Source organism: Mya arenaria, chromosome 2 (genome assembly GCF_026914265.1).
Source record: "Mya arenaria isolate MELC-2E11 chromosome 2, ASM2691426v1".
Classification (NCBI taxonomy): Eukaryota; Metazoa; Mollusca; class Bivalvia; order Myida; family Myidae; genus Mya; species Mya arenaria.
The window spans coordinates 33976810-33992841 of NC_069123.1; the positions used below are offsets into that span (position 1 = coordinate 33976810).

General features: G+C 34.4%; 1 protein-coding gene across 1 annotated transcript in view; it reads right to left on the reverse strand.

Moving 5' to 3' along the window:
• LOC128202638 (uncharacterized) overlaps positions 1–16032 on the reverse strand; it is a 114223-nt gene that overhangs the window by 75142 nt on the left and 23049 nt on the right. The window contains exons 15-25 of the mRNA XM_052903644.1: positions 15466–15546; positions 14688–14807; positions 13480–13671; positions 12009–12134; positions 11302–11391; positions 9708–9822; positions 8879–9035; positions 7679–7743; positions 7283–7417; positions 5825–5973; positions 3732–3844 (exon numbers count right to left, since the gene is read on the reverse strand). Of these exons, the coding sequence (XP_052759604.1) occupies positions 3732–3844; positions 5825–5973; positions 7283–7417; positions 7679–7743; positions 8879–9035; positions 9708–9822; positions 11302–11391; positions 12009–12134; positions 13480–13671; positions 14688–14807; positions 15466–15546 (1343 nt within the window). The remainder of the gene's footprint in view (positions 1–3731; positions 3845–5824; positions 5974–7282; positions 7418–7678; positions 7744–8878; positions 9036–9707; positions 9823–11301; positions 11392–12008; positions 12135–13479; positions 13672–14687; positions 14808–15465; positions 15547–16032) is intronic.

Below are 16032 nucleotides of genomic sequence, written 5' to 3' on the forward strand. Positions count from 1 at the left end.
TTGCTCACTAGAGTTTACAGCCCTTTTACAACCATTTTACGGCTGTTAATACCAATCATCATGGCTTTTCAGGCCATTCCAAATTCATTCAATGTTATGAATCATTGGGCGGATAGGCTTCCAGCCTTCTGAAGTCTTTTCAGCCATCTTTGGTCAAAGTTATCCATTCTGTTTATTGATTGGTCAATATTTATCCAATAATTACGCTCAACCAATCAAATCATTTCATTGAGTCAACTAGCCAAAAGATAACCTGTAGACAACTTATCCAAGATTTATATAAACGGCTGCTGATGAAAGAAAAAAACATTTATCAAAATCTAGATTAAACACAGGAAAATTCCTGCAGGAATTTCTTGAGAATGATAATTTAAAATGACAATGATGTGAGTCAAGAAACATTTCGATGGCCTCACTTCAAAATGCCGAAGCTGTATTTTTCAGTTTGGGAATTAATTCATCACTTTTTGAAAATCACAAAGTCCAGTCGCATCTAACTGCTAAATGCCGAGTAAAAAGTCCAATGAGAAACTGGTGTTGTATTATGTCATCCTAATGTGAGCAATGATTGGACATCTCACAGAGAAGCAAAAATGCTAAATCTTCAGAAACTGTAACTTCTTTGGCATTTTATAAAAAAAGTGTGTGATCAAAATACCAAGATTAAATACTAAAAACTTTACTACTGAAAACATGGGACTTTGTAACATTTGGAAGTGAGGCCATTTATATGATATTATCCAGAGACCTTAATTTTTTAGTTGCTTGGGGCACGTTTCAAGTCTAAACTTCAATAATCCTAAATCTGTTTAAAATTCACAAATGGCAATACAGAACGTTGTGTCCAATTTTAATACTGGCTGAAGTTTACTTCACTAAAATTGACTAAGATCTCTTTTGAAACAGCCCCCAAGAACTTTCAAATGTCAACTTTGTTTCTGTTTGGATTTTATTGGCTAAACCGGCTATTACAAGCAATTGTATACACATGTTCACTTGATATCAAGATACTCAACTTTGTTTGTTCTATGGCAGGAAGGTTAAGTTTTAAAACAGGAACGCTAAACATAAAATCGATTTCATATGGCCTAACTAGGATCCCAACTGCTCCGCCATTCTGCTGGTGCAGACCTTGATCAATAAAAGACAATTAGGCAGAATGAGTGCCATCATAAAAGCCAGCAGGTCCTTAACTTGAAGACATCCTATGAAAGTGTTCAGCCATTATTATACCTCTAGAATACCAACTAAACAAGTGGATCGTATTATTGTTATTAATAAAACCTAGTGGTTGGATTCACAATTAAATATCATAACCTCTAAATCCCATACATATTTTATTTCAAAGGAAAATGTTTTTCTTAATTTCTCAAACAAATTATGATGAAATTGAATTGCCATTATTTGGGTTCAATGTTATTGTTTAGGTACCATTGTTCAATTTAATGCCAAAAACATCAATTACATCATTATAAAAAGATATTCTTTATTGCAAATTGGCAAGATCTTCGGCAGCTTGACTTTTAATCTCACTTTACTACAGTTAATTATTGAAATGATGCAAAATACCATATTTGCTTTTAAATAGAATGAACTATAAGTCCAAGTAAAGGTGCGCTTATTTGTCCAAGATAATCATGTGACTTAAGTAACTCTCTCCATTGGTTAAACAGTTATAAATATGTATACCAGGGTGGGTCAGTTTGATGTCTGAAGTAAAATGAGACAAATCATCAAGTTTTACTGAACACTGCCCTTTCGAGCTGAATTTAGGTCAGAATTGATTAAGGCCCCTCCTGTTGCTTCCAAATTATTGTGGGGCAATTAAGTAGCCAGTGACATTAGATTCACAGCCAGCACAGGTAATTAATCTACAATCATCATCTGATAAGCCCCAAAACACAAGCAGCAGAGGAATTTTCAGTTTTGGGAAACGGAAATAAATCAAATGATGTTCTGTTGAAAAAAAACCAAGCAGAATGAAAAAGGTGACTGTCAGTCAACCTCCATAGAATACCAGACATATGTTTAAGTAAAATTTAGGTTATTTAACCTAGGTTTCTAGCCAATAAAATCGCCTTTTGTCCTCCAATAAGTACTAAACTTAATTGTTAATTTAGTCTTACAAGATACAAGAATCTTTGTTTAAATTCAGGTATATGCTAAGAAGAAACATAAGCTCAGTGAGCTATTTTCTGACTATTTTCTTGCAGTTTTACATCATTTGATTTTTTTTCCATTTGATGTTCAAATTTCAAACCCAACAAAATGTAAAATCAAAGACCTGTTTAAAGTCATATGGCAGAACTGTCAGACAAGAAAGTTATTTGTCATGTTACTGGAGCCTCATCAAAAATGCAAGTAAGAATTACCAAACAATTTCATGTAAATTAATTTCATGGGGAACTTAATTAGTATGACACTAATATGATTTTGTGATAGGGATCTCCCGTCTCTTTTCAGAGAAACATTCGAGGGAACCTCTTTGTAAACTCTTTGATTACAGTTCATTTTCCCAGAAATAACGTTACACAACTAGTTTTATTAGCTAACTGTCTCTAAGATATAGTTGCCAGGAACCCTGGCTGTCTTCAAGAAGGCATGGGAAACTGACGGGGTGTAAGAACGGGGTTCTCTTATATTGTAAGAATGACATTAAAAAGCGGGAGACAAACTATGCATTTTTCAATTTTAGTGGAAAACTGACGGTTTTAAGAGTTTTCTTATATTGTAAGCATGACATTTAAAATGCTGAAGACAAACTACGCATGTTTACGATTCTAGTGGGAAACTGACAAGAGATTGTAATGGTTTTCTCTCTATAATTGCAGGAGACTTTGGCAGAAAGACATGCACATAATGCATTAAGAATGATCTTAAAAGCGTATCTTTTTCATAATACTGACAGCGTGAATGTAAATGCTCCTTGTTACATACTAGTTAATGCCAACTGAAATATTGCTATCCCGATATAAGTACAGTAACGTTTCAGAAAATTATCTTGCAAAGATTTTTCATCAGCTGATATGTATCCTGACTTCTGCAAGATGTGTTTGTGTGTACGAGTGTTCGTGCATGCTAAAGATGAACGATAAATGGGACAAAACCAATCCATACAAATGAAGCACTTGATGTATCTGACTTGTGCAACTGTAAGGTGAGGGTCATACCCACTTCCATACAGCACTATCTATGATACAGGACATTACACATGGGAACATCAATAATTCATAATATACCAGCGATCTAACAGCTGATAATTGTCCTGAAAAATAGTCAGGCTCTTTTTAAGTATGGGGGTTTCATGCCCTAAGCTAAGATCTTTACATTTGTACAATAGTTCAAACTTCTCAATCTTTCTAATATTCTCAGATTCAGTATTAATCCTGAACTTTAGAAACACTTCATATAATCAACAGATTTGTACATGAAATCGAGAGTTCAAGTACTTTTAATACATTGTAAGGCTGCATCACACTGAAAGTGAGGCTACATTACACTATACAATATGACCCTCCTTAAGTGCCTTGTAAGCATGGTCAATACATTACAAGGCTACATTACACTATATAATATGATCCTCCTTAAGTGCTTGACAGGTTATTTTAAGGTCATGGTTATTACATTATTGAGGCTACATAACACTATATGACCCATCTCAAGTCATTGATAGGTTTTTTATGAGGTCATGGTCGATTAGCAGGTTACACTACACTAAACACATGACCCACCTGAAGTGCCTGACTGGTTTCTCTATAAGGTCATGGGTGCGAGTCTTGAACATTTCCAGCTCCTCTGACTCCATGGTCGCCTCAAGGGCAGCTAGCGCCTGGGCCGGCTGGATCTGTAACAACAACAACAACATTAGTTTAGTTTATACTTAAATATTATGGCTAAAATGTGACACAGCCACAGTCATCGAAAATAGATTTTTGAAAAAACGAGTTTAAATTCTAACACAAGTGCTTGGCATCAATTTTGTATCAGGCCCTGCTTCATGAAAGCCAGAAATTGAGCAAGCCCAGAAAGTATTTTACCAGCACAGGGCTTGCGGGCTTGTAGTTATTTTGACCACTGCAGCCATAAGCTGACCACTGTCAAGTCTGTTTCCTTGGTTGTCATTTGTAAGGGATAAATTTTAATTTTTTGTGTCTTATCAGAATTATGGTCACAATAAAGTGAATTATAACCAATACTGTTAAGTGTAATTCATATTAGCTTATTATCCAATTACATTATTTTTAGTTTTCAAAAATACTCCTGAATATCAGGCACTAATTTCTTGAAACATATCTTAAGTGCCTAATAATAGGATGACGCTTAGCTATTAGCTATAGAAAAATTATGTTTCTTTGGGAATCATTTCTTTAATTTCCCCAATTTCAATAGTTTTGAGATAATTACAGGAGGTTATTTTAAACATTATCATGATAAACTACTTCTGGTCACGTAAAAATAAGTTTAAGCTGCACTCTCACAGATTGCCTTTTTTGCATTTGTTTTTATTGTCTCAGAAACAGCTGATTTTTGCATCAATGCCTTCAATCCATTCAAATACGATTACCCACAACAGAACAGATCTCAATTGTCTGTTAAACTGCTGAAAAAATTATTTTTTCTTAAAGTGTTAGAAACGCTTTTAGCTATAAAACATAAATTTTCATAAAGAAATATGAGAAACTGCGATCCGATCATTTGTAAGCTGTCTTATATCACGGTTTTCCAGCCATTTGCACAAAAAAATCCAAGACAAAAAAACTTGTCAATTTGTGAGAATGCAGCTTTAACGCATGTCATTTGTATACATAAAATTGGGAACTTAAACATGATAATGCTCAAGAAGTTTCGGGAAATTGGGGCTTCACTCCATTTGCAATGTGTATCAGATAATGCACAAAAATATCAGACCAAGCACATACTTCAAGAACTGAAGAGGACAAAATTAATCGTAAAGGTTATTGACTTTTTATGAAAAAATATGTTCCAGTTCTGGGGAGAGGATATATTGCCCGACATCAGAAGCGAAATATTTTCATGCACAAGCATGAGCGCAGATATTTTTATACAAATTCTATAACCTTTTTATTAAATGTGCTTAAAGCTGCCCTTCCACAGATTGACAGTTTCGAATTTAGTTTTAGTTTTTGTCTCAGAATCAGCTGAGTTTGATATCAATGCCTTCAATTCAGTTATATAAAATAACCCACAATAGAACAGATCTTAATCGTTTGGAAGGCTGCCTAATATATCATTTTTCTAACAAACGATTTTAGCCATAAAACATCAATTTTTGAACGTAGTTATGAAAAACTGTGAACTGATCTTTTGGCAGCAGTCTTGTGTTGCTGGTTTCCAAACATTTACACAAAAATTGGTTCATTCCAAGACAAAAAAAATAAAAACAGTTGTCAAAATGGTCAATCTGTGAGAGTGCAGCTTTAAAACAGTTAAATACACTGATACACAGCTGATTTCGAGAAAACATGAAGAACTGACAAACATTGCTTCTATGTTGTTTCTAGGTAATTCATGTGAAGGGAAAGTGTACAGGACAGAAACTGACATGATGTCGCTTCCAATGCATCATGAAAAGGATGGCATTTCTCACGGTTATATATAACAACGTTTGATAGATATGTTAGAGACAGTCCGCAGACCAGTGAAAGCAAACCCATTAAGTTCACACACTCTATATCAACAGTTACACACCCAATACGAAATAAAATCGGAATCTTCTGAACAAGAGAAATATATGGGATTGTAAATTTGCACATGTAATAAATAATTCAAATGATTTTTTTATCTTCCTCACACCATCACCTACTTGGAAAAAGTAGTTTGACGCTAGGCCAGGTCCGGAAATTCTGCGGGCTACAAAACCATCATTGGCTGGAACCCGAGCCCGACTCTTAATCACAATGTTGTACATAACAGTATCCCAGAAACCTCGCACCCCACGCCGAATACCACCAACTGAAAATAAAGCAAGAATCAACAATTAGTGTAAATAAGTATACAAACTTTAAATTTGTGTACAATTTAATCATAGAGTAAATCTCAACATAAATATCAATAGGTATGTTCAATTTAATCATGTGTTCAATTTAATCATGTGTTCAATTTAATCATGTGTACAATTTAATCATGTGTTCAATTTAATCATGTGTACAATTTAATCATGTGTTCAATTTAATCATGTGTTCAATTTAATCATAGAGTAAGAATCAACAATTAGTAAAAATAAGTATTCAAACTTTAAATTTGTATGAAATTTAATCATAGAGTAAGGGAGACTACTCCAAAACAGGTCAGGGGAGGTTTTCAATACGGGTCTGAATTGGATCTAAGAACGATGTAGCTAATTTGATTACTCGATATAAATAATGGACCTAAACAGTGAATGGAGACAATGATGTAGGACCATACAAATGCCATTAGTTGCATATTCAATACCAGCCCTGGGCATTAGTTATTGTTTGCCTTTTAAAAAATTATTAAAAATTACTTAAAATAGGAAAATGATTTGTTAAAAACAAAATTGAGATGTTTTATGAATCTCTTCCTTGGTATCTCCTTTATTCATTGTGAAGAATTTTACAATGTCATAAAAAAGACTGACCTCTGGTTTAAAGATATATGTGTTACCATTTTCTAAAATTGCTGTTCTTTAAACAACACACCTGTTATCAAATTGTTAAAGTGTTACAACGGAGCTCAGAAACTTAAATAACAGGGTTCATAAAACAGCTGATGTCATTTCCAAAATTATTTCATTTTCTAATGTAAGTAAACCACTGATTATATATTATACTAACTCAATAATGCCTGAAATACTAAAATATTTTCATTGATTTTATTGAAAATGCATACTTTGATGCTGAAAAAACTTATACTTATCTTTCAATTGAATAAAAACAATTCAGGAAATCAAATGAAGCAAACAAATGTCTTAAGTGTTTAATGAATACCAGCTCAGGAGCTGTATCCAATATAGTTTTTATCTTTATCCTTAGATATGCCTCAGTGATTCAACTCAGTCTATTGTCCAATTAATTTTACTGTCCAATCAAAACCGTTAGAATTTACTTTTATCATTAAGTGAAATCTAAGATGGTTATTGAATATTGTCACTGAAGTATATTATTATCCTAGTATAATTAGGCTCATTTGTATGCATCGAGGGGTAAAAGCTTTTGCCACCTGGCCAATCATTACTTACACAGTATAATGCAGAGTAAAGCCAGTGGAAGAGCGAGGAATGCACAACCAGCTCAGTACTTACACAGTATAATGGCAAGTGAAACCAGTGGAAGAGCGAGGAACGCACAACCGGCTGCCGTGATTGGCTGTAATGTCCCTAGGATCACAAACCTAAGCAAAACAGCCTCCAGCAGTATGCTTATCTTGTTCACGTTGCCTGCAAAGTTCACATATAATACTGAATTTTCAAACATTTACACGATCAATCAGGTTTAATATTTGTTATGCCATGATCAATTGAATTGTTTCCATATTTCATATGCAATAGATTCTAATTTATTATTCAGCAAAATTTGGCATATCCTCTGTACAAAGTTTCATTTGGATATATTCTATGGTTTTAGAGTAATGGCCAGGATTATAGTTTGTTCAAATGCTGAAACTTTGATATATATTATTCAACCTTGAAGTACTGTACCTGGATAATCAAAGTCATACACCAGTATACAGAAGGCCTGGTAGAGAAGAGATACAACTGGGGTCCTGAAAATATACCAGACAAACATCAGCTTGGCAAAAATTCACATGAAACAAATAGTTCCTGACAAAGAGTAACTTGAAAATTGCCTTTTAATCTTAATACGAAAATATACATGGACATCGTTCTGCAAGTTTTAAATGCCCTGTTTCAATTATATGATCTGAAAATATAAGTTTTAAATGCCCTACTTTAAATGCCCTGTTTTAATTACATTTCCTGGCAAAATAAGTTTTAAATGCCCTGTTTCAAGTACATGTTCTGGCAATATAAGTTTAAAATGCCTTGTTTAAATTACATTTCCTGGCAAAATCAGTTTTAAATGCCCTGTTTCAAGTACATGTTCTGGCAATATAAGTTGTAAATGCCCTGTTTAAATTACATTTCCTGGCAAAATCAGTTTTAAATGCCCTGTTTCAAGTACATGTTCTGGCAATATAAGTTTTAAATGCCCTGTTTCAAGTACATGTTCTGGCAATACAAGTTTAAAATGCCTTGTTTAAATTACATTTCCTGGCAAATCAGTTTTAAATGCCTTGTTTCAAGTACATGTTCTGGCAATACAAGTTTAAAATGCCTTGTTTAAATTACATTTCCTGGCAAAATAAGTTTTAAATGCCCTGTTTCAAGTACATGTTCTGGCAATACAAGTTTAAAATGCCTTGTTTAAATTACATTTCCTGGCAAAATCAGTTTTAAATGCCCTGTTTCAAGTACATGTTCTGGCAATACAAGTTTAAAATGCCTTGTTTAAATTACATTTCCTGGCAAAATCAGTTTTAAATGCCCTGTTTCAAGTACATGTTCTGGCAATACAAGTTTAAAATGCCTTGTTTAAATTACATTTCCTGGCAAAATCAGTTTAAAATGCCCTGTTTCAAGTACATGTTCTGGCAATACAAGTTTAAAATGCCTTGTTTAAATTACATTTCCTGGCAAAATCAGTTTTAAATGCCCTGTTTCAAGTACATGTTCTGGCAATACAAGTTTTAAATGCCTTGTTTAAATTACATTTCCTGGCAAAATCAGTTTAAAATGCCCTGTTTCAAGTACATGTTCTGGCAATATATTTCAGCTGAATCCATACAGTGGTAATGAAAAAGGATGAATAAACCAGCAGGGTCCCGAACAACCACTCACCAGACTGGAGCAGTGATGGCTAGCACCATAGAGCAGGCTGACACAGTGACACACAGGATGGGAAAACTGACCACAACAAGTACACTCCCACACACACCCTTACACACATAATTCCAAAATCGGTTTAGGTGCCGCGTACAACTCTTCCCCAGGAAACCTGAAATTCAACAACAATATTAGTATAGGAATGAATGTCAGATTTAATAGGATTATTAAATATTGATGTTAAAATGTCGCTAATAATAATCTTCTAAATACATTGTAAAATGAGTGCCGCTGACCAAAGGCCAATACGCATCTTTCAAGAGCACCCATAATAATTCTTGTAAAGCCAACCACAGCCTTAACCTTTTACCTATTTTACATACAAAATTTAATTTTTTTATACCAAGCCATTCAAAAGTATTGAAAAAAAACCCCATAATTTTTGTAGTAAGAGTCACCATGTCCTAGACCTTTGACCCATCTACAAACCATGACCAATGTGCTAACTCAGTTTGAAGATTCTAAACCAAGTTGTTCAAAATTTATCGATAAGGACCTTGATCCATTGACACCAAAATCATTAGGGCTCATCTTCTGTCTGTGGCCATTGTGCTCACCAAGTTTTAATACTCTACACCAAGTTGTTCAAAGTTATCAATTGAAATCAAAAGTGTGATGCCATCGATGAAGGACAAAATAGTTCCTATGTGTCAGCCATGCTTTACTAAAAGGGGCATAACTGAAAATTATTATTGATTAGAGTTATGGGTAGCATGTGTACCAATTTACATTTGAATAAATCATGTTTTGACACATAATTGACAGTATATAAAGCAATGTCCACCTCTGTCTGGGGTGCTCTCGAAGTCCTTCCTGGAATTACGTACACTTTCCCAAACTGCTGCCAATCTGGAGGCCAGGGTGTGAGTCTTGGACTTTTCTTTCGGGTACAGCACTCCCTGTAAGGTGTGTGAAGAGTAGCTTCAATTAAATCTTGATATATGCAGTCAATATATGCTTGAAGCATCATATCAAGATATAAGAACTCAGCTAAATAATGACGAGGATATAATCAACAAAGTCATATACTATTCCTTATGTTTTCCTTGTTTTAATCACTGTGTGGCTGTAACAATTTCCTTGTTTAAATGCGTGACTAGAAAGAGTCCTTTTGGCCTATCGTATGACACAACTACTGGGGCCGAATTCAATAAACCACTTAGATTTAACTTAAATTTAAGATTAGAAACTAAGTGTTTTGATTGGCCTGTATAATTAGATGACCAATAGGCTGAATGGAATCACTGAGGGATGTTTAAGGATAAGGATAAGATCAATATTGAATACAGACCCAGGTTTATATCCAGTATCAGACCTACACATTACGGGCCATCTTTTTGCCCAGCATACAACAAATTATGGTAAAATGAAAAATTTCACTTCAAAATTAAATGAACTTATTTAAATGTTTCGTAGAAAAATCAAATAAGCAAAACCAAAACTGACCATTAAAGCTTTTAGCTTCAAATTAGAAAATAAAACTACTCAGAAATTGTTGAAGTGGTCATTAGATACATTTGATAAAAATTAAAATCATTTTTTGAAATTTAGTATATATTATATTTTATAAAGGGCCGTTAATCTGACAAAATGTGGAGTGATGGACAAATGGAGGGACAGGGAGATTTAAATAAGGCACCCACAAATATTTTGCATGGTCGTAATAATTAATACACTTTTAACAGCATAACAAGGGCTCTCCACAAAACAGACATAACTCACTTTATTATTATTGCAAATTACAACAGTAACAGCGGTGAGCCCTTGAAATTAAGTACTGCAATCCTTTCATGCTATCTACATAAAGCTACTCCAAGCTTTTCAGACTCTCCTGCACTCAGTAGGCTCAAGTCAAGTCTAAGACTGATGCTCCAAATTCATGACGAGAGAGTAATTTTACTATATGTACATTATACTTTTTTTTTACTACATTTCTTCAACACACTTATAAGCAATATTATTTCTAAAAATGTAGTGCAATTTCATTTTCATAAATGCAAATTAATCACACAAATTGACCATACAGATTTAACATACGGTACCTCATTTCAGAAGCAAGGTAAAGATAAGTGACTTAAGCTCATGACTATAAATAGCAACCAATGAGTGACTAGTTCATGACTATAAATAGCAACCAATAAGTGACTAGCTCATGAATATAGGTAGCAACCAATGAGTGACTAGCTCATGACTGTAGGTAGCAACCAATGAGTGACTAGCTCATGACTATAAATAAACAACCAACAAGTGAACAGCTCAAGTCTATAAATAACAACCAATGACTGACTAGCTCATAACTATGAATAACACCCAGAACTATTGTCATGATAATCTCAACTAACAAAAACTCTGCTATATTTCTAGAGTATGAATCTGACCTCTTCCTGTGATATTTCCTTGTCCGGGTAGAATGGTGCTATAAACAGGAGGGCCCGAAGACTAACGGGGCTGCACCAGGGAACCACAATCTGAAAATATACACATTACTGTCACCTTCATATGTGTATCATATCCCCCTCCTGTCTGGAGTAAGCATCTTAATACAAAATCAAATATGTACAGCAGCACCCAAATGTTCCTATACTACAATAATGTCTTACACAAGCAAAATGAAAACAAAATCATATTTCACGCATTATTTATTTTGTTTTAAATCCATACTCTCTTTTTTTATGAATTATGAAAAGATATTTACTGTGCATTAGGTCTACAACTATATACTGGTTTAGCATTATACACTGGTATACTGATTGAAGATATTGACCCACAAAACAATTTTCGACATACCAAGGTTATACCAATAACATTATTTTCACAGAAAATCATGCCTGTATATGCAAAAATACTTACAAAATCCTAAATTTTTAACATCAATTGCCAGTATATTCAGAACAATTTTATTTATTATGTTATGAATTTATAACAGACTCATGAAAATTTTGTTTAAAGTTTGATGCAAACGATAGGTTCCCAGTTGAATAACACATGCTTGACAGTCATGACAGATATGTGTACCCACTGAACCCATTGTGATAGATAATATCCCCCACAGATCATAAAATATGTTACAAAGAAAGGGCCATACCCCAAACAACCAAATGATATTCCACATCCATGTCCATGTTCTCTGAAGGAAGTTGTACCAGCGCCACAGTGGGTATCGGGTACTTGTATGTCGCTTTACAGACTTCTTGATGTAGTAAAACACATCCTGGACGGTACAAAATATGCAACATATGAACTTTTGTGCTGTATAGATTATGAAAGTTTAGAACTGCACTCTCACTGATTGACCGTTTTGACAACTTTTTTATTTTTTGTCTTGGTATGAGCCAATTTTTTCGTAAATATCATATAAGTTATAACACTGCTGACAAAAAATCTAATCCAATTTGTCATCAAAGTTGTCAAAACAGTCGATCTGTGAGAGTGCAGCTTTAAGGCAAATGTTACTGACACAATTCGGGATCAGAATAACACATAAGCACAACATACCTCACATTGTCACATTTTTTTGTTTTTTGTTTTGGAAACCTCTGAATATCTTGCTTTTTCAAACTAATTTCATTATGAATCCTTTTACAAATAGTTCCACTATGTCAAATAGGATCTGCAGCTCTGAACAATTAGCGATGCAAGTAAATATGTGTTTTTTTTCTAATCAGCAACTTATACTGACCATAATATTATATTAAATTCTTTCTGGTTTATAGATATATCAGTGAAATAAAAGTAATACCAATTTGATATTTTCCACATCAATAAAATCTCATTAAAACAAACTTCTAAGAAAAATGTATTTATATCAATGGTTTCACCACGCAAAAGAAACTATTATGGCTCTTTGACGTTCACCAGTGCTTCACTAGCTTCAGGTAAAATATAACCAAAGCTGTACAATGTGATGTTGCACAAAACATTGGTTTTCGATATTATTTTTCTTTATTTAAAGTGCTAACTTTTATCTTAAGTGCTAACAGATGATTTTGAATTGTTTTTTTATTTGAAATCAACTTGTCTCATTAGGCTACCAGCTTTTGAATTTACTTGTCCTGACCAAAAATGTGGTTGTTCCGGACAGTCGGACTACCTTTCATGTTGAACCCTGCCAGTTTGGTGCTTTTTTCTGAGACATACAAGTGAAATATAACTATTGGTGCTCACTCACCTCTATATCCGCAGTGTTTTTTGGTGACCGAAATTCAGCCCCATTCCCCTACGGAAAATTATACTTTTTACCCCTACCCGGGTAAAGAAACCCCCTTAATTATTTTTTATTTTGGAGTAAAGAGATTGATCTCTAACAATTTTGCAAATGTAGCAATAAAATTCCATTCATGGATATGTCTATAGATTTGTTGAGTAAAGGATTTAACAACAAGTTGAACATTGTATGAATCATGTTTTATAGTATTTCTCCACTTTCGCCAAAACAGCGCTATTTTACCTCAATGAAAGGGACCATCATTACCTTTAAAGTGGGAAAAAAAACACTAATCTGTATATACTTCAGAGTACACTAAATATGAAGGGTCCTTTATGATATTTCAGCGTACATTTTGTTTCTTGGCAGACACGCCCGGTCTGTTGAGCCTTTGTTCCCCTATCACCGTGGGAACGACCAGCTCTCCTGTATCCATCACCTTGACCGTCACCCAGTTGCTAGGCAACCATATCTGCATGGAGAACGTGAACTGTCTGTTGGGTATCCGAACCTTCTCTAGTTCCTTGAGCAAAATAGGCTCCCGCTGTAAATACACAACAGATAACAGAATTCTATACACATTATTTACTGCAAGTCACTTTCTAATGTTGATAGCAGTTTGTACACAATAACAATAAAATCCTCTCATATCTTTAAGTGTATCACTTGGTGGTTCAATTTTTTACACAGTGACTTGAAATAAAAAGGCGAGAAACCAAATCATGACGTCATCTACAGTAAAAACCCTTTATGCAACCACTCCGTTTTTACGACCAACCCGCTAATAAGACCGAATTTTTTCAGACCCGATCTTTTTCCTCTATAATTCAATGGTCGTAAACCCCAAAAAAGGGCACCCTGTTATTCAGTAATATGACCACTTAATCCAGTCCCTTTTAATTAATAACATATTAAATTGATCTGTTAATGCGACCACGGGCAATTTATTGATAGGTACAATACATTTTTGTGTTGACACCTTGATTGACACGCAATACAAAGAAGTTTACAACACATTTCCCGGTTTAAGGATAATCCTCGATCACTTTACGACAACAAGTAGCCGCTTTATGATATAAATTAAGATTAGAGTGAAAAACAAGGAGTTGTTTGATAATTGATGGGTTAACTTAGTATTTGATTTAATGCTTTTAATTGCATTTTCGGGGGGACTAAATGTGAGAATATAATTACAGGACATTGAAACTGTGTAGTTTTAATACATGTTATATTTTAAGCAATCTATGATGCAAATTATATAACTTTTTATTTATTTTCACATTTTCATTTACAAGTACATAGTTGAAATCTAATGAATTCCACCACTTGATCATTCACAAACCTAATTAGCACAAACTCGGTAATGAGACCAACCCCCTATTAAGACCATTTTCTCAAAGTCACATAGGTGGTCTAATTAGAGGGTTTTTACTGTAGTTGTTAAACATCATTACTTAACAATTTTGGCCACTATAGGCAATGGATGTTATAGTTTAATTATGACACAAAGGGATGGATACTCATCCCCAACTAAGAATCCTACTCCTTGTGACTGAATACCTGTTTAAGGAAGTTGAGATCACGCCTAAGGAAGTAGACGGTTTGGTGGAGGTCTTCCTCCTCACATCGCTGTATGGCGTCCTCATGGGCTGACCACAGGTGCTGGCTCACAAACTCTACCTGCAGTATAAGTATAGTGTATATAGAGGCTGGATGTCAAGGGTGTATATATAGGGGGCATGTCAGGAAGTCTGGTGGAGGTCTTCCTCCTCACATGACCACAGGTGCTGGCTCACAAACTCTACCTACAATATAAGTATAGTGTATATAGAGGCTGGGGACCATGTCAAGGGTGTATATATATGGGGGGCACTTCAGGAATTCTGGTGGAGGTCTTCCTCCACACAACGCTGTATGGCGTCCTCATGGGCTGAACGCAGAAGGTGGCTCAAAAACTCTACCTGCAATATAAGTATAGTGTATATAGAGTCTAGGGGCCATCTCAAGAGTGTATATATAGGGGGGCTTCTCAGGAAATCTGGCCGAGGTCTTCCTCCACACAACACTGTACACTGTATGGAGTCCTCATGGACTGAACACAGAAGGTGGCTCACAGACTCTACCTGCTATATAAGATACAGACTAGGTACGCATGCACCCTAAATATTTCATATATTTATGATGGTATTTAAGAATTAAGGCCCAATAAGCAATTTCAAAAGACATAAATAATGATTTTAACTATATTCTATACTGGATAGTATGGATATGGTTTGCAAGAATGGTAAGTGCATCACATGACTACTGTTTTCTAGTTCTGAAGATTGAAAAGTTTTACCTCAAAGTTCCTTGTTTGTTCCGAGACCCAGTCAGGTATTCTAGACTTCACTGGATGGGCTTTCTTCAGGTGGTTTAAGAGCTGAAACATTGAATATCCACATTTATTTACAAATGAAAATACGGACAAACTTGCACAGAGGTTTTTGACAATGATTAAGCGGACTTTAAACAAAGAAAAATTTATACATGTACACAGAAGTTTTTGACAATGATTAAGCTGACTTTAAACAAAGAAAAATTTATACATGCACACAGAAGTTTTTGACAATGATTAAGTGGACTTTAAACAAAGAAAAATTTATACATGCACACAGAAGTTTTTGACAATGATTAAGCGGACTTTAAACAAAGAAAAATTTATACATGCACACAGAAGTTTTTGACAATGATTAAGTGGACTTTAAACAAAGAAAAATTTATACATGCACACAGAAGTTTTTGACAATGATTAAGTGGACTTTAAACAAAGAAAAATTTGTACATGCACACAGAAGTTTTTAACAATGATTAAGCCAACTTTAAACAAAAAAATATGTACATGCACACAGAGGTTTTTGACAATGAT